The 18,065-nt window shown below is 53.9% G+C and overlaps 9 protein-coding genes across 9 annotated transcripts; 4 read left to right on the top strand and 5 right to left on the bottom strand.

The window, feature by feature from the left end:
- Positions 1–270: 270 nt before the first annotated feature.
- SNOG_10338 (hypothetical protein) lies at positions 271–1,793 on the bottom strand (the record flags this gene model as incomplete). The annotated part of the gene is made up of 2 exons (XM_001800562.1): positions 271–1,544; positions 1,598–1,793. The coding sequence occupies 2 exons, from the start codon at positions 1,791–1,793 to the stop codon at positions 271–273; spliced, it is 1,470 nt and encodes a 489-aa protein (XP_001800614.1).
- A 482-nt stretch (positions 1,794–2,275) lies between these two features.
- On the top strand, positions 2,276–3,615 carry SNOG_10337 (hypothetical protein; the record flags this gene model as incomplete). Its single annotated transcript, XM_001800561.1, has 4 exons — positions 2,276–3,005; positions 3,055–3,292; positions 3,455–3,470; positions 3,517–3,615. 4 exons carry the CDS (start codon positions 2,276–2,278, stop codon positions 3,613–3,615), a joined length of 1,083 nt encoding a protein of 360 aa, XP_001800613.1.
- A 606-nt stretch (positions 3,616–4,221) lies between these two features.
- Positions 4,222–4,863, top strand: SNOG_10336 (hypothetical protein; the record flags this gene model as incomplete). Its single annotated transcript, XM_001800560.1, has 1 exon — positions 4,222–4,863. One exon carries the CDS (start codon positions 4,222–4,224, stop codon positions 4,861–4,863), a length of 642 nt encoding a protein of 213 aa, XP_001800612.1.
- A 2,035-nt stretch (positions 4,864–6,898) lies between these two features.
- Positions 6,899–8,000, bottom strand: SNOG_10335 (hypothetical protein; the record flags this gene model as incomplete). The annotated part of the gene is made up of 4 exons (XM_001800559.1): positions 6,899–6,945; positions 7,164–7,466; positions 7,521–7,682; positions 7,736–8,000. 4 exons carry the CDS (start codon positions 7,998–8,000, stop codon positions 6,899–6,901), a joined length of 777 nt encoding a protein of 258 aa, XP_001800611.1.
- Positions 8,001–9,207: 1,207 nt separating this feature from the next.
- SNOG_10334 (hypothetical protein) lies at positions 9,208–9,642 on the top strand (the record flags this gene model as incomplete). The annotated part of the gene is made up of 1 exon (XM_001800558.1): positions 9,208–9,642. One exon carries the CDS (start codon positions 9,208–9,210, stop codon positions 9,640–9,642), a length of 435 nt encoding a protein of 144 aa, XP_001800610.1.
- A 759-nt stretch (positions 9,643–10,401) lies between these two features.
- SNOG_10333 (hypothetical protein) lies at positions 10,402–13,316 on the bottom strand. Its single transcript, XM_001800557.1, has 5 exons — positions 13,210–13,316; positions 13,124–13,151; positions 13,017–13,072; positions 12,719–12,968; positions 10,402–12,665 (listed from the first exon to the last, which is right to left on the bottom strand). Exons 1-5 carry the CDS (start codon positions 13,251–13,253, stop codon positions 10,839–10,841), a joined length of 2,205 nt encoding a protein of 734 aa, XP_001800609.1. The 5' UTR covers positions 13,254–13,316; the 3' UTR covers positions 10,402–10,838.
- Positions 13,317–13,915: 599 nt separating this feature from the next.
- Positions 13,916–15,111, bottom strand: SNOG_10332 (hypothetical protein; the record flags this gene model as incomplete). Its single annotated transcript, XM_001800556.1, has 3 exons — positions 13,916–14,068; positions 14,120–14,696; positions 14,747–15,111. The coding sequence occupies 3 exons, from the start codon at positions 15,109–15,111 to the stop codon at positions 13,916–13,918; spliced, it is 1,095 nt and encodes a 364-aa protein (XP_001800608.1).
- A 762-nt stretch (positions 15,112–15,873) lies between these two features.
- SNOG_10331 (hypothetical protein) lies at positions 15,874–16,665 on the top strand (the record flags this gene model as incomplete). Its single annotated transcript, XM_001800555.1, has 2 exons — positions 15,874–16,215; positions 16,264–16,665. The coding sequence occupies 2 exons, from the start codon at positions 15,874–15,876 to the stop codon at positions 16,663–16,665; spliced, it is 744 nt and encodes a 247-aa protein (XP_001800607.1).
- Positions 16,666–16,830: 165 nt separating this feature from the next.
- Positions 16,831–17,829, bottom strand: SNOG_10330 (hypothetical protein; the record flags this gene model as incomplete). Its single annotated transcript, XM_001800554.1, has 1 exon — positions 16,831–17,829. One exon carries the CDS (start codon positions 17,827–17,829, stop codon positions 16,831–16,833), a length of 999 nt encoding a protein of 332 aa, XP_001800606.1.
- Positions 17,830–18,065: the final 236 nt, after the last annotated feature.

The raw sequence follows: 18,065 nt of genomic DNA, 5'->3' as shown, positions 1-18,065 counted from the left end.
GATGAGGTGTGTCTTGAATCAAAAGTTATTCGGGGTAGATACACCTTCTTTGTTGTGCATGTACCGCATTTGGTGAAAGGATGCAAGTAACGTGATCCCGCGTAACAAAGAAGCGCTAGGATCATGGAATGCATCGATTGCGAACGTCGCATATAGCAACAGAGTTCCTTTGCAAGGCACACTTTGCGGATCTGCTCGGCCACAGAGTTGGAAGGGTTGTGAATAGTTTTTGATTGCTTTCTTACTGCCGCCACAACACAACACTAGACGCTAATCGTCTTGAAGACACCGAACCCTGACCCACCCGTTTGCCATGATGGTGCCTGGTATTTGCGGGTGCCAGTGCGCTTCTTTGATCTGGTCCATGTAATGTACAAACAGCAACTGCGGTGGCACGTCCTGCACACCCGCGGTGTCCCTGCTCTCTTCGTCGTCGAGCTCGACAGCCAGATCCCACAGTGTGAGTGTGTTGTCGCCAGCGCAAACAAGCACAATACTGTCGTCGGTAGGGTGCCACTCGACAGACGTGATTTGCTCCTTGTGGAAAGTGTAGTTTGCGACAGGCGTGGGCTTGACGTCGCTGGCCATGGACGTTGAAGGCTTCCATTGTCGCAAGTCCCAGACGGCCCATTCGCCGTCATCAGCACCGGTGGCGAGGAGATGTGCGGTCTGATGCGACCAGCTTAGGACGTTGACGTCGGTCTTGGAGACTTTGACGCTGACGGCTGCTTTGCGGGACTTTGATCGCGCATCCCAGATCTTGACTGTGCCGTCGTTCGATGCTGAAGCGAAGACGTGCTTCTCCGTTGGCGACCATTGCAGCTCTTCCACAGTGCCCTTGTGTCCCGTGAACGGTGTGGTGTCGGTGACGAAGCCTCCGCCTTGTGTTCGGGTGGTGGTGAAGATGTTGCCAGCAACGTCACCCGTCAGAAGCTTTCCTTCGGGGATCAGTGGCGACCAGTCCAGCGCATAGCCCTCGTTGGCCTTGTGTGCGCGTATTGTGCATACAGGCTTGTTTTGTGTGGGAGTGATGGTGGTACCAGGCATGTCAAAGGCAGTGAGGTGTGGGGTGACATCGTAGACCAGGACTTGCCCTGACTCGGTCATGGCGGCTGTGAGGGTGGTGGGAGGCGCGGCGGATGTGCTTTGCGGTGTCTGGTGTGCGCGTATGCGGTTCGTGCAGCTCGTCAGTGGTATCGACTTGGTCTCGAGAATCGGATCGGAAGCCTCGTCGTCGGAATCATCTTCCTCTTCCTCGTCTTCCTTCTCCATACGCGACAGACTGCTCATCTTCATCACCATGATTTGGTTCTCCTTGTCCCGTCCTCGCGCCGCTTGGGTGCCTGCTACTGCGTACACGGTTGCGGGGTAGGTTTTGCGGTCTGAGCCCAGGCCGTCTGGTATTATGTCGCATGACAGACACGGCCATGGCGCTTCGAGTGTGTGGAGCATCTCGTATGTGGAAAGATCGGGGTTGAGGGTTTCGCCGGGCGAGAGCTTGTGTCGACCGGGTATGAAGGTGCCTTGATCAACGTCCATGCCATCTGGAGCGTGTTAACGGTTGCGCGCATTGTGAAGTTGACTGCCCAGGACGTACTTTCGCGCTCTTCCGCTTCCCTCTCCTCGTCAGGGCGACCATCTACACCCGCCTCGAGAATCTCGTCCTCGCTCTCAAACTCATCCTCGAACTCGTCCTCAAAGTCGCCGACCTCGTCTTGGTCGATTTCCATGGGCCGGTCTCCGTTTTTGATCGCCTCCTGCTCCTGCTCCGAGTCGGCTGGTCGCTTCGCCATGATTGGGTGTGGTCCTGGGGTGTATGTGTGGTTGTGGTGTGAATGTCTCAAAAACCGTCTTCGCCGCGGGGAAATTTCCTGCGTCGAACTTTTTGGTCGCCTATCGCCATATCTTAGCGCCGACGCACTGTTCAGCTGCCATCATCGCCTCGAAACGCTCCCAGGGCGGTCGCCCACAGTAGTACCCAAGCAAGCCACCGGATTGACTGCATTCGTCCCCGTAGCGCCTAACAGAGCCACTGGAGCTACGCTGCCCTGCTGCACTGCTGCACGTCTTCACCACGCGTCAACACATGATCCAGCAAACATAGCCCCTTCTTGCTATCCCGACAGGCCCGGTCTCGACGCGTGCGCGCATTCAGCTGCAGCGGGGCTGTTTTGGCTGTGCTTCGACCGGTGTTTGCACCTCTCCTATTCGCCCACCAACCACATCCTAGGAGCCTCGAGTCAAGCGCATAGACAAACACCAACAAATCTTCGCCATGGAGATGCACCCGGAGCACATGGTCAGCGAGGGCCACATGCAGGAAGCGCCCCCACAGATACCCAGCGACGGCATGCAGCAGCAGCAACAACAACACGTGCTTGTCGAAGAAGTGCAGCCACTACCGCCGCCGCAACCGCAACTGCAACCGCAACAGCCCATGGTCGCCGAAACCCAAGAAACGCAGAAGCACATGGACCAGACAATGGACGTGGACGACAGCCAGAACACGACCATTACCGCTTCCACCGTGGGCCCGCTGCCCGACTTCCACCCGAACAACGGCGCCTATGCGCAGAACAACAACGGCTACACTCCAGAACCACACCGACCTTCGACGTCATACTCCGACACCGCTTACCAGTACACTACCCACAATGGCTCGCGCTTCAACACCACCCTCAGACGCCGACACACCGCCACGGCACGGCTAACTACGATGGCAGCAAAGAGACACACATGGGCCAGTCGCACTCGCGGCCGAGCTCCGCAGATGGGACGGTACCCAGCGTCGGACGGCGGTTCAAGGTCAAATTCATATCAGGATCAGAACCAGCGGAGTGCGCAGCAACAACAGCAGCAACAACCGACCCCGCCAGAGGCTGCCAACAAGAACGCCAGTGTGGTAATCAAGGTTGGCATGGTTGGAGATGCCCAGATCGGCAAGACCAGTCTGATGGTGAAATACGTCGAGGGCAGCTGGGACGAAGACTACATCCAAACACTCGGTATGCATTGGTCACTATTTCATTTGCATACGACCGCTAACCCACACAGGTGTCAACTTCATGGAGAAGACCATCTCCATCCGGAACACCGAGATCACCTTCTCCATCTGGGATCTGGGTGGTCAGCGCGAGTTCGTCAACATGTTGCCGTTGGTCTGTAACGATGCCGTGGCCATACTCTTCATGTTCGACTTGACCAGGAAAAGCACACTGAACTCGATCAAAGAGTGGTATCGCCAAGGGCGTGGCTTCAACAAGACTGCGATCCCGTTCCTGGTCGGTACCAAGTACGACCACTTCGTCAACTTCCCTCGTGAAGAGCAGGAAGAAATATCCAACCAGGTATGAGAGTACTTCTGACCATTGAAATCTCTGCCTGACACCCGCCAGGCCAAGCGATTCGCGAGAGCGATGAAGGCTAGTCTAATCTTTAGCAGTACGAGCCACAGCATCAACGTCCAGAAGGTACGCATTGTCACGACCTGACATGTTCGGCACTAACTTTCTGCAGATCTTCAAGATTGTGCTTTCGAAAGCCTTCGATCTGAAGTGCACGATCCCGGAGATAGAGAACATCGGCGAGCCCCTTCTGCTCTACCAAGCCGTCTAGTCGCCGGAGCGGGAACACAGGGTCAAGTCAAACCTCGGGACCCAATGTGCGAAAATTAGGGAAGGGCAGATCGGTCGGTTTACCTACCGAAATGTGAGCATGAGCGAATGAACTTCATGATTTTGTGGGAGGATTTGCATGGCTTGGCGACTGGAGCAATGTATGCATACATGAATTGGGCAAAACGGCGTTCTCTCACGTGGAAAGCAGCTGGGCGTTGATAGCCCAATATGCTGCTTGCGGTGGCATAGCTAGTGCTGGCGCGCTTCAGACGCCCATCGCAAACACGACGCTCAGTAAAGTAATGTAGTGTCTTATCAAAGCATCGTGGTAATCCAATCTTCTTTCCTGCACGTCTTTCTGATATCGAATCTGGAGATGCAGGTGGGGCATGTTTAGCCGATTGATGACGCAACAATAGGCGAGTAGCTCTCCCGAATCAAAAAGTTCCAGAGCTTCTTCGACGATCACCCAGCTACAACTCAACTACGACGTCCGCCCAAACACGGTACACTGCGAAGTATTACGAAACGCATAAGTGTATAACCAAGCGACCAGAAAAACGCGCATCAATCGCACCCTACACTGTACCATAACACCACGACAATGGCTCTTCCATCTCTAGCCCTCCCAGGGCAGCTTCTTGGACCAACAGACAAATACCTACCGGGACCTGGCACGCACATTCACGAGCAGCAAATCTACGCTTCAATAGCTGGACCCGTCGTATCATCACCGTCGCGCGCATCACAAACCGCTGCTACAGCCTCAAAGTCAAAACTCGTCCCACTTCTCTCGATATCACGACCGCCCAACACAACGTCAGATCCAGGAATACTGGGCACAGGCAGCGGTGGCGGCGCACCCATCCTCCCCGAAGTCGACAGCACCGTTCTCGCGCGCATAACGCGTCTCGGCGCGCGCTTTGCCACATGCGAGATCCTCGTCATTGGCGACACCGTCTGCCGCGAAGCCTTCCAAGGTCAAATACGGCGCGAAGACATACGCGCGACGGAAAAGGACAAGATCAAGATTGAAGAGAGTTTCCGCGTGGGCGACTTGATCCGCGGCGTCGTGATCAGTTTGGGCGATCAGAGCAATTACTACGTCGCGACGGATCGGAATGAGTTTGGCGTGGTCATGGCGAGGAGCGAGGAGGGCAGGCTGATGTATCCGGTTAGTTGGAAGGAGTTTAGGGATCCGGTGACGGGCAAGGGAGAGAGCAGGAAGGCTGCTAAGCCGTTTTGAAAGGGTCTGCGAGAAATGCTATTCTAGGACACGCAAGAGGGCGCAGTCCGACTTGTCACAGGATGATGGTGCTGGGATACACTTGCTCGGCAGCGTGCGGTCACACCCTGCGACGGCGCGGTCCTGATCCCAACGGTGACAAGATTACCAGCTGCACGGTACACGAAAGAGGACCCTGGGAAGAAGGTCGACATGGCACCGCGCCACGATGTAGAGAAGCGGGTTCTTCACAGAGCACAACGCGCGCCAGTGTCTCGTCGTGACTCGCGATAGTTCAACGAACCTAGCCGACGTTGAACGGTGTACATGACTCTGAAATGCCATCAATGACGACCGTGAACCATTCCCCAACTCAGTCTTCACAACAACAACAACAGCAACAACACTTTTGTCCACCCCCAATCCATCCTAACCACAGCACATGCCAACTCTCCACCCCCTCCCCCCAGCACCCAATTCCAAATCAAATTCCCACCCTTGCCACCCAATGATCCCCAAACGACGCGTCAATGCGTTTCCCTCTCTTCCTTCCCACACCGTTTATGCGTTTCCCCATACCTAGTCCAACGCACACCCCCCCATCCCGAACTCGCGGGCCCCACTAATCTGCAAACTTTATTTCCCAATATAGGACCGACGCATGAGCTTCTCGAACAATGTCTGAGACGCGGTGGCGTGCGGGTGGGTGGGAGCGATGGTGAAACGGGGGCTTGTGGAAGGTCGATCCCTGATGGGGGTGGTGGGTTCAGGTACTACTTTGTAGATCGGACGTTGAGGCATTGTTGAGCGTAGCACGCATCAATGTGCTCAGGAAGATGAGAGCTTTGGATTGATTGATTGATTGATTGACTGATGATGAATGCATGCATGAAATGTTTCTTTTAGATTTTGACACATGTGGGTGTGTAGATGAATGAACTACATGGTAGCATGCTGCTGACAACACCGCTACACTGTAACATGTCTCCAAGCTCTCGTATAACCTCCCTATATCTTGCAAGAATCGCCCTATCTCATCTGAGCACGTCCTAATGTGGCAACGACTATCGTGTCAAGTGACATTTCGCCTACTCCCTCGTCCGTCCCACATTTCTCGCGTGTCCTGTCTCCACTGTGACGATGCCGCCAAGGACTGCGTCATGCGATGCAAAGTAAAGCCGTGCGATGCTATGCATCATTCCAGAGTCCATGGAAAAAGTATGTCGTGACCGCGCCAAACTCCGAACTCGATGCATTGTCTTGAACCCTCCGATCAACCCATGCCCCTGCGGATGGCGCAGTAGTGCGCGTCTAAAAGATCCCCATGCTTTCTCTAGATTGATCGGCGCAAGTTTTCGGCGATCCTATAACTGACGCCAAGCTCTTATATGCCTAAAAACAAGGGCACTAGGGTATACCCTTCGCACAAATCATCCTTCTACAACACGCCCCCTGGTAGTGGCGTTCCTCTATTGTTGTTGCCCCACCCTCCAAATCCGTCTGATCCGGATGGTACAGGTCGAACATCATTTCCGCCGACGGTGCTGACGTGACCTTCTGCTGGCGCGGCGTGTTTCCGTAGCATGAACATGGGTTTCCGGGCTTTCCTTGGTCCAACTGCTTGGAACAGAATTCAATGGTCGCTTCGGTTCAACCCCAAGGCAGCGCTTCTGGATCACCGTGCACAATGTGAGAGCGCCGTATTGGCCGCCAATCTGCTGTAATGTTGTATTTCTCTGAGATGCAACCGGCAAAACTTTGTTGACAAAGAATCGTTCGATAGATACTCCGGAATGATTTGGAAGATTTCGACTTGCGGATTCGTAGATTGGCGTCGAAGCGGGGGCAGACGTGGGAGCATTCATGGTACTGGAACCGCCAGATAATGGCGGGTCTCGGTCGTCGGGGGGTTTGGCGTTTGTTGGGCATTATTTCGTAATGGTCGTCTGAAGAAAGCGGTGCGGGGAGTTGCGCGGGGATCGCGGTTACGGTCGGACACCATGGTTCGAATTCTGACGCCCAGTTGCTGGACTGTGGCCAGCTTGGCGTGTCGTGATCATGCCCACTTCGCATGTCGCGAGCGTACTGTTGTCGGCTTTGGTTCTGCGCATAGGCAGGAGATGTGGGCGATGGTTGGGCAATAGAGCTGGGCGACAATTGGGGAACTGCGCCGAGAGATGCTGTGAGGTGTGAGGACGCTGCCACAGCTGCTGCCGAAGGATCCAACGAAGAATGATCGATAAGAGTGCGGTGCTCTTGAATTGTTGGAGAAGGGTTCTTTGGAGCTGACCCAAGGAAAAGTTTCTTGGTAGAAAACTTACGGGACAAACTGCTTCCGGCGGATCTCTCTTGAGTAGCCGGTGGTGATGTGACAGGGTGTTCGTGTGTGGTTGGTAGTGGCTGTTGAGGCAGCGGGTGCTGGCTGTCTTTCAGCATGCGCAACAGCGGCAGCATTTCTTCACGCAATCGCTTGTTCTCGTCTATCACTCTACCCAGGTCTTCTCTGAGATGCCGCAGCTCAGACTCGGCTGTGTGTATCCGCTCGTCTCGCATCTGGACAACTCGGATGACTTTGGCGAAGTCGTCCTGTGTTGGCGGAGCTTCTTGTGCCGACGTGTCCGCAGCTGGAGAGAGGGTTGATTAGGATGCATCTTGCAGAGGGCTGGGACCGCACTTACACAAGGGCACGTAGTCGTCCGGTTCTATGGGCACGTTCTGCTTGACCTTCATCTCGTAGACGGCCTTGAGGATGGTGAGGCGATGTCCGACGCTATTGACGCCCATCTCCTTCAGCTCTGCATGTTGGAGGGCTGCAAGCACATCGCCCGAAATGACCTCCTCTGTGGGCATGTTAGCACAATCGACGACACTGCAGAGCCGTGACACGACATACCAGCAAATGTGTCTGCATACTGCTCCAATCCGAGGTCTGATATGAAGTCGGCCACCTGCTCCTCGGTCCACTCCATCAGCAGGCCCGTGGGGCTGCTCTTGCTGTCGCGCGAGTGGGTGAAGGTGGTGGGCGTGTGCTCGGTGCTCAGCGGCCCCGAGCTGGTGGGCGAGTGCTCGTAGTCGGGCGGGAGTGCGGGACTCATGACGCTGCGCTCAAACTCGTCGTCGGCGTCCGAGTCCTCGTGGTACTTGGTCGCGTAGGCCATGGCAGATGACGTCGAGCGTCGAGCGTCGAGCGTCGAGCGTCGTGCGTCGTGCGTCGTGTGGCGGGTGGGAGGAGTGTTCGCTCGAGGGAAGACAGCGGATGCCACCGAGCTGGGCAGAGCTTGCGGAGGGGAGATCGCTGCTATCAGGTGGAGCAGCACTAGATCTGATGCTGGTCCTGGATTCCCGCCGACGCGAGGAGCACGTCGTGAATGCGCACCCTGTCTGAGACGAAGCGAGATTGGGCCGGCGTGTTTCGCCCTCGACGGGAGCGACTCGGGTGCTGGCGCGCCGTGCTGGAGGGACGTCGAGACGGTGCGAGGGTCGTGAGGGAAGGCGGGGAGCGGTCGTCGCTGCTCGCTGCTGTCTAGGCCGTGCAGGACGTTGGGCGCTTTGTTGTCGACGCCTGCGGCCTGGTGGTGTTGGGCGGGCCGTGGCAGCAGCAACAGGATAGGGCGGCGGTGCACACAGGATGCAATACACACGCAGGCCGTCGGAAGAGGCTTCTGTCTTCTGTCGTCTGGGCTATAGCCGACAGCAATGGGCGGTGCAGAGGCAGACAGTCAAGGGCTCCCAGCCGGCGGACTGGCAGTCTCAATCGAGACATGCATCTGCCATGCATCCCGGGCGGCTATAGAACCGAACCGCGCGAAGCAAATGCGGGACCTTTGATGATTGACCGTGTGGCCCAAGCTTCCTCCTCCCTCAGGTACCATCGCCAACGTCAATACCCGCTACCGAGCTGTCATCACCCACGCTTTACGACTTCACGCATGCACATGCTGGAATTGTAAATCGGACGACATCCTACATCAAATCGTTGCGACCCCCCTCCCCCCACCCTGCAACCCCAACACCCCATCTCCCACAACCGCCCAGTATTGGCAGCACATGGCGAGTCACGGGGCCTAGTCCACATAGACCTCCACCCATATCGGCTCCACGGATCTTCACCGATTTTCACTACCCGAAATTTCGACAATCTCCTTCGTAACGGTCGTACATCCCTCTTGGGCCTCGACCTCACCACTTTGCACCCGCTCGACTCGCCCAAACACTGGAAACAGCACAGCACGCGCATTAGCACCACACATAAGTCGGTCGTTTTTCTGATTCAGCCTGGCCCAGCGTGAGCCATACCGGAGCTCGAGGCCACACGCGTCAAATACCGCATCAGCTCTTTGCCCTGTGCACCCATCCATTCCAGACATGTCCAACAACAAACCGGTTACCATGGGTCTCGCCGAAGCCCAGAATGGAATCTCTCTCGAACTGCGCAATAACATTTATTCCGCGCTTCTTTCAGGCGACGGCATCCGCAACATTGAAGGCGCTCTTGACCGCCAGCTTGCCGAGTCTGGCTTCAAGGACGAGCTCAGGCGCTACGTCACCGACCTCCTGCGCTCAGGCCAAGCTTCAACCGCTGATGAAGCAAAGAAACTCGCCATGGAGAAGATCAGGCGCCAGATGCAGGGTGATGATGACCAGAACAACGATACCAACGGCACCAACGGTCTCAATGGCGCCAATGGAGACGAGCAGAAGTACGACTTGAAAATCCCAAACAAGGCCATTGTGGAAGGAACCAAGGCCGTGCGCAAAGAGCTGGAGAAAGTGTGCGAAATCACTGAAGAAGACTCGTGATTTTTCCGCTTTTCCAGTCTTGTTCTTCACACATGCTAATGTCGGACGGCAGTCGGTCTGACAGTGCTGCGAGATATCCAAAGAGGGCGACTCGCTCGAGCCTTTGACAACCTACCAGGCGTGCCCTCTCGCTGTTTCCCAAACTGCACATTGCAATCATATTGACGCCGGATTGCAGAGTCCTCCATCTTGATTCTACTATCTTGGCACCAATTGTGGATTATCATTAAAATACGTTCCTGCTTCCTTGAGCCATATCAAGAAGCATTCACGCGTCAAAATGTCTACACGCGATCGAATTGGATCAAATGCTGTCAGACCAGCACTACGCTGCGCTGTCCTCCTTACGTTGGACAATATACCAAGAGCGCCATGTACTCTAGCGAGGATGATACATGGAATATATTCAAACGAGATTGTTGATCCACAATGTTCGCAGAGAAGGACCGGGACTAAGGTTGTCCTAGGTCAGACTTTGCACAGGTCATGATGACTTAGCCAGTGGGTTTGAGCATCATCATCGCCCTTTCAAAAGGGCAGCATACATAGATAGCACAATGCCACCATGGCAAGCAACAACTTTTTCGCCAGAACACATCATATGCCTTCTACTCTTACACAGCGTGATTACACCATGGTATCATAAATACAACGTGAAGAGAATGAGGACGGAAATATGCTTGTGGTTACAAGATGGCGTGTAACGTACAGGTTAAGTACTTCCCAACACATCACAATCATCACAAGCAACTAAATCTTCCACTTGGAAATCATGCCTTTCATTCTCATATCATGGACGTTCCTTGAACACTACTATCAAATCCATCCCCATTCAGCACCGCCACTCATGCAAGCGCCGTCTGGAATTACTGTCTAGGTACGAGGCATGTAGCCGTGAAATAAGCCAACCCGTCCTCCATCGCATCAAGTCGTGGAATCATTCCTTCTCTAGTTGTACAAATCCTCGTCCTCGCCATCGTTGCCGAAGGCGTTCTGCCCATCCGCGGGCTGGTCACCCTCGGGAAAGCGGAAGAAGCTTGAGCCACCGGTGTTCTTCATCGATTGTGCGAACGCCTCGTACCGGCGGATCTCGACGTCGGTCACGGAGCGGCGAGCGGAACGCATAGCCTCCTCGAAATGGGCCTTGGTCAACTCAGGAAACGGCATCCTCGGCATCATCCTCCATCTCGACGTCCTCACCAGCAGCCTCGCGGGGCCTTGCGGCGCTCAATGTCCAGAGAGATGGACTGCTTGATGGCAAGCTTGACAGCACGCTGGGTGATGAAGCCAAGATCGGCACCGGAGAAGCCGTGGGTGTTCTGCGCAATGAACTCAACATCAACGTCTGGGGCGACAGGGGTCTTGCGAAGTTGGGCCTTGAGAATGCTTGTTCGCGAGGCAAGATCGGGCAGAGGAACGTAGACGAGGGTATCGAGACGTCCAGGACGGCACAGAGCGTTGTCGAGCTGCTCCGGTCGGTTGGTGGCACCAATAACGAAGACATTCTTCTTCGAGGTCATACCGTCCATCTCAGTCAGAAGCTGGTTGACGACACGGTCCGAGGCGCCACCAGCATCGCCCTGTGATCCACCACGCGACTTGGCAATGGAGTCCAATTCGTCAAGGAAGACGACGCAAGGTGCGGCGGCACGCGCCTTGTCGAAGATGTCGCGAATGTTGCTCTCAGACTCACCGAACCACATGGAAAGCAGCTCAGGACCTTTGATGGAAATGAAGTTGGCCGCGCACTCGTTGGCAACAGCCTTGGCGAGCAGTGTCTTACCGGTACCGGGAGGACCATAGAAGAGCACACCGCGGGATGGCGACATACCAAACTTGAGGAACTTGTCGGGGTGGTCGACGGGGTATTGCACGCTCTCGATGAGCTCGCGCTTAACCTCCTCGAGACCACCAATGTCCTCCCATCGAACGTTGGGCACCTCGACAACGGCAACCTCGCGCAGCGCAGATGGGTTAGAGACACCCAGAGCGAAGCGGAAGTTCTCCATGGTAACACCGAGCGAGTCGAGCACCTCGGCGTCGATGGTGTCCTCGTCGAGATCGATGAGATCCATCTTCTCACGAATCTGTTGCATAGCAGCCTCTGAGCAGAGGGATGCCAAGTCGGAACCAACGTAACCGTGAGTTTCAGCGGCGATGGTCTGTAGGTCGACATCGTCACCAAGCTTCATGTTCTTGGTGTGGATCTGGAGAATCTCGAGACGGCCGGTGGGGTCGGGGATACCGATATCAACCTCGCGATCGAAACGACCGAAGCGGCGGAGGGCGGGGTCGATGGAGTTGGGTCGGTTGGTGGCCGCCATGACGACAACGTTGGAGCGCGCCTTCATACCGTCCATGAGGGTAAGCAATTGGGAGACAACACGGCGCTCGACTTCACCGTTGGTCTTCTCACGCTTAGGGGCGATCGAATCGATTTCGTCGATGAAGATAATCGCAGGCGAGTTCTTCTCGGCCTCCTCGAAAGCTTTCCGGAGGTTCGATTCCGACTCACCAGCCATCTTCGACATGATCTCGGGACCGTTGATCAGGAAGAAGAAGGCACCAGTCTCGTTGGCGACGGCACGAGCCATCAGCGTCTTACCGGTACCCGGGGGACCGTACATGAGGATACCACGCGGTGGCTTGATACCGATAGACTTGAAGAGCTGAGGATGCCTCAGAGGCAGTTCAACCAACTCTCGGATCTGTGCCATCTGCTTGCGGCAGCCACCAATGTCATCGTAGCCGACCTCGTTGAGGTTGCCCTCCTCGTCCTCACGCTGAATGGGCTCGCCCTCGCAGTGGATAACGGTATCTTGCGCGACAATGCCAAACTCTGGTGGGTCGACCTCTACGACCTTGAACTCTACTTGTCGCATTCCACCGCGAGCTGTGAAGGTGTCACCCTGGCGAACGGGTCGGTAGGCTTCGCGGAAGTACGGTGCGAGGAAGACGTCGAATAACGATCCTGTGATACCCTCGACGGTGTCTGCGATAGGAAGGACTGCGATACGCTTGGCCTGAGGAATTGTTAGCAAAGTTCAAAATCAGCGATTCGTCAGATGATGCTTACGTATTTGATATCGGGGCACGGGTGGATGGTGATAACGTCGCCGTGCTTCACCCGCAGGTTGTGGCGAACGACTCGGTTTATCCGCGCTGAGCCGTCATCGAGATCGTCGTCTGCGAGAACGATCAAGACTGTGTCCTTTCGCTTCTTGCCCTTGACAAGAACGGTATCACCGCGGAAGAGCTGGAGCGTCTCCATGGTGTTGTTTGAGAGGGCGATGATGGAGTTGTCATCGTTGACGGCATCGGTGACACTAGGTTCTATTAGCTGGGACTTCAGAAAAGACACGGAGATTGCTTACATCAACGAGTTTGGCTTCTTCTTCTTCTTGAGGATCGCGGTTGCGGTCTCGTCTTTCTGTGGCGGGTCAGTTATCGCAACCGCGGAAAGGCACTTGGTGATGCTTACGTCCTTGGCCTCTGCGCCAGATGGATCTCTGGGAACCTGTTAGCACCATTCCATGATGAACGCAGGCTGGTGGCGAGCAAACTTACTTTGACAGATCCACCTTGGGAGTGGTGTAGTCTTCAGCCGACATGTTGGCGGTCTGTCTTGGTCTGCAGCGAGTGTACTTTTCTGGTTGGGGAGGGGGTATCTGAAGGCTGCAGCGTTGTTGAGGGGGGGTTGCGGTGTGGGTGGAGGTGATGGGTCGACGATGGAGGCGTGGGTGGAGGTTAAGTAAGTCGGCCACAGCTCGATGATGAGGTAGGTAGCTCCACGACTGTCCGTGCGCCGGATTTTAGCGCAGTCCACGGGTATCACTTCGAAGCGTATGGAAAGGCTTAGATAACCAGGGCAAGGCAGCCGACAAACTCAAAACCGTGTCCCTTTCACCTCTTGCCGCCTGCACATGTTGGTACGCCAGCCAATCACCGCCGCCTGTACCACGGTTCGAGACCCATGGGTGAAACTGGCGTATTGTTACCTTCGACGCGTCGCCTGGTGCCTGGTCAACCATCAGCCTCATCTGACGCCACCAATGAACATCGCCGCCAAGCACCCTCTTGGTGAACGTCGATTTCCAGTAACTCTCTCCGCGACCTCAGAAGCATTGTGCATGTTGTACCAGCGACAATATCTATGAGCACATGATACAGTGTCATAACGTCATCACTGCAGTCTTGGTATTGGAGTAAAAAGCATCGTGGCAGTTATCGCATTACTGGTACTCCGAAATCTCCATTTCCCCGTGCAAGCAATTCATGCGTTTTGATGTCCTTTTTCCGCTGCAGCATTCGCCCTTCTCTCCATTTCTCGCAGGCAAGGCGCTTCGAAAAGGTTGCCATACAATATATTCTTGGCAGTACCAACGGCAACCACAAGCCAGAGCAGTATAACGCTGATTGCAAGCACCTAGGCGAATGTTAGCACTTGCTGTGGCCAGGAATAATACACCAGACTCACTGTTCCAAGGATCCTGAAGAATGCCGACGGCAGTTCTTGCCCAATACTGATCGTCGACATGGTAAACACTCCAATAGGGAACGTGAAACCCCACCAACCCATATTGAACGGGAACCTGCTTCGTGCAATCGATGCCACTGCGAAGAAGAGCCAGACGAGACCAAAGCCCCATAGTACAATGGCAACCATCCAACCCATCACATATAAGACCTCGCCAGCCATTGGGTGCAGTATTTCGGTTTGGGGAAAGATCTCCGCTGCGACTTTACCAAGCTGCATAATTGCGTATCCTCCTTGACCCATCGGACCAAGCGGTAGAAAGACACTGACGATGACTTCGCTTGGTGGAAGTTTGTGGATCGCAAGGCGATGAAAGTACATGGTCAGAACGACCAAGGCAAGAGGGACACCCATGCCCCATAAGACATAGCTGGTGACAACCGTGATCAGAGCATGGTCAGGATTTGGAAGTACCGACGCCACAACGCCGCCCGAAGCTGCGGCAACAATGCAGGAAACGATAGGCAATAGCCATGCCGCTGTCATCGTCTCGTGGCGAGTTTGGTGCTTCGTCATCCTGTTCTCATAAGCTTCTTCATTTATCATACGGCTTGAGAAGTAACTCACATCTGGAAGGGAAGCCCAAGGCAACACGCAATACTGACTCCCACGTCGAGCCACCACATAGCCCACGCATAGTATGGTGCTTTGCCGCCCCAAGCTGGGACGCAGACCGCGACGAACATGTTTATGATCGTCGCAAATCCCATCGGCAGCGTACCAAGGAAAAGCGATTGCACGGGGTGCTGAAGCATGAGCGACCAAGTGGCTGGGTAGAGTGCGTATCTCAAAATTGAGATGATGAAGATCATGGCGAAGAGAAAGACGTTCAGTACGAAGAACACGATGCTGAGAGTGTGCAGCGAATGGTGATGGCTGGGATAGAGGTCGGAGAGTGTGTGAAGAAGGACGGCTACTATCCCTGTACCCATCGTTACGGCAAACTGATAGAGGCATCAGTATTCTGTGCATACGTCTCTGCTCGAGTTGAGGATATACGTACCCATGACGGAGTAAAGTTTTGTACAAGCCTTCTCCAGCCTCTTCGGTCTGCCGAGATAAGCCACTTTGGCAGCGGTTGAGCGCTCAATAAATCAGTATCTTCGACAGCATTACTGCTGTTTAGACAAGCGGTTTGTCGTTGGGTACAAGGTGTGGACATCTTGCCAATTTGTGATTGCAGGAATTGCTAGAAACGACAAAAGGGAGGAGAATAAGAAGATTGAACAGATCCACTTGCTGCGGCAAAAGACGTGTACTTGTACATATTCCTTGACTCATATTTTCACGGGCTATTCTTACCTAAGGTCTAGTTTCACGATGTTTTGTAGTCATCCGCTGAGTCTGCCCGATTATTCACGATGCTCATACCGGGCTGTCGCCGATGAGCCGATGGATGGCGAATACTTCAAGTTTACGCATAGAACATGTTTTGGCTCTTTTTGGGTATACAAAGACACTATTAGACCATGTTTGCAAACTTACTATAGGCAATTGCTCCCTGCGGCTTACATTCGGGATGCACTGTACCGGCCAGCCGCGCTATCCTCATCTGGTGCTAGACTGGCTTGATAGTCAAACAATCTAGTTGCCGTCTTATGTCTGCCTTCGTGTAAGCAAAGTCCTTTGCTCCTGTATAAGTACTCTCTTGACTTTTCAACACCCGCTTACTTCATGAGAAGCACGACATCACCATGGTGTTCCATATGACTGGTCTTGCCATATTAGACCCATTGCCATCCGATCCGGAATACCATTGTCGTTTCTGCACAGTTTCTGACCTTTGCTCGAATGAAGAACTCAATGCACACGAAGCGTCCAAGCACAACGTTTGCCCAGTCTGCAAGAAGTGGTACTCATCCTGGGATGATCTGAAGACACATTGCCGACAAACCAAATGTGCCATGGTCTGTGAAGGGTGCGGTCATCGCGGCGCACTTCATCATAACAACGAGTACTTCGAGCGGCATAAGCAAACTCACAATGTCTGCGAGGAGTGCGAGAAACACTTCGAGACGCCGTCCAACTTAACACATGTAAGTAGAAATGTATTTTGGATAGGCTAGGATCTGATACATACACAGCACAAACTCACACATCGAACGCCCGACTATGAATGCTACGGCTGCACACGAACATTCACTACCTACAGCGGCATGATCATCCATCTAGAGTCCGGCACCTGTACCTCTGGTATCGACATCCACGACCTCGGTAAATCGGCTGCCATGTGCTTCCAATGGAAGAAGTACATCATAACTAATTGGGTACATGCAAGGTTACTGGAGGAGGAAGATCTCTGGCCACTAATAGATGAGTATGGCGATGCTGAGGAGATTGAATGCTTCAAGTGTCCCAGATGTGATATCTATTTCACGAAGCTGTCAGGTCTGTTTATGCATGTGGAGTCGGAGAGCTGTAGTCAGACCTTGGGGGACGGAGCGATTGGGAAGCTGAGGAGGTGGCTGTCAAACAGGCACTCGTAAGACGCATGTACTTGTTCATCTACTCCTGATTACATAGATTGACAGATGTGTAAGACAGAAGCTACCCGCCATTAAAACAGGTTCTGGAAAGACGTCATTGAAGCACCCCGCTGCGTTTTGGATGTCATGAGACTATCCATTTTCCTACCAAAGAAAAATCATTTGCTAGCCTACAGTGTAAGCCCAGACGCCCTCCGCTGCCCTCTCGTCATCAACAAAAACCCGGGTCACACGCCTCGCTGTGAGCATGTTAACTCGCTCACAGTAGCTCTGCCAGACCATTAAGCCGTCGACCCACAGCATGTGCACATACGCATCCCACCTATCCATCCCAACGCCGCCATCCGCATCCGGCATCTCCTTTTTAATAACGAGATACAGCACCTCCGCTTGGGTAAAGCAGCGCTCGTATGTACTCTCTAAATCGTCTCCAACGTTGAAGATATGCTCACAAAGCCGCGAGTACATTTCGTGCGATTGAGGGTGATCAGTCAACGGTGCATCCTCGCGAGTGAACGAAGCCAGGCTTTTCGTCTTGTCAGACTTGCGCATGCCAGCCAATCGATCCATAGGATTATGAAGCTTCAGTTCTGGGAGATCGGTAGGCACTTCGACCCTCATGGCTTGGTAGTGGAAGCGCCGAGCTACGGAGACCATGAGCTTAGGCAAGTCCGACACGAACACTGCACTGTTCCATAGGAACAGCATTGGCGTCATAGTAGTGAGTAACTGGCGGACAGACATAGACAAGACATCGATGATCTCCTGAGCCTCTGAGGAGAAGACGTGCAGAGAAGTGCAGAGACCTTCGACAGCATCGTTAATGTCGTTGCCAATGTACCAATCGAGCAAGTGTTGCGGAATTTCGATGCGAGTTCGGCAGACGGGACAACCGGGAGTATCCTTTCCGATGAGCCATTGACAAATACAGAACGTACAGAAGTTATGGCCACATGGCGTGGTAACTGGCTCTACTACATTCTGAATAAAAATCCTTCGAAAGTGGCCGGGTAGTTCGTTGAAATGGTCGAGATTTGACACCACTCCAACCCCTAATGAACCATACTCCGAGTTGCAAATATGGCAAGAAGGATCGCTTGGCGTAATGGTAGGTGGTAGAACGGCGCGTAGGTCCTCAACGAAGTCTTCGTAAAGAATTGGCATTGGGCGTCTTGACTATCGGATTGCTTTTTAATCCAGTGGTGGTCGAGTTGCGGATTTACTGGAGAGCATCTTAGGATGCATGATACAACTAAGTTTTGTACCCTAGGAGTGATTAGACATTGGTGAGTTGTGCAGGCTCGTGACGAGCTTTCACTGAATTTCACTCTGACGCAGAGCAATCATCACTCTGTCCACCCAGAATCCCTATTTAATAGCAATTTTATCTGAATCACGAG

This window comes from Parastagonospora nodorum (assembly GCF_000146915.1).
Source record: "Parastagonospora nodorum SN15 chromosome Unknown scaffold_16, whole genome shotgun sequence".
Classification (NCBI taxonomy): domain Eukaryota; kingdom Fungi; phylum Ascomycota; class Dothideomycetes; order Pleosporales; family Phaeosphaeriaceae; genus Parastagonospora; species Parastagonospora nodorum.
The sequence above is the reverse complement of the archived record's forward strand: the minus strand, read 5'-3'. Positions and strand labels throughout refer to the sequence as shown.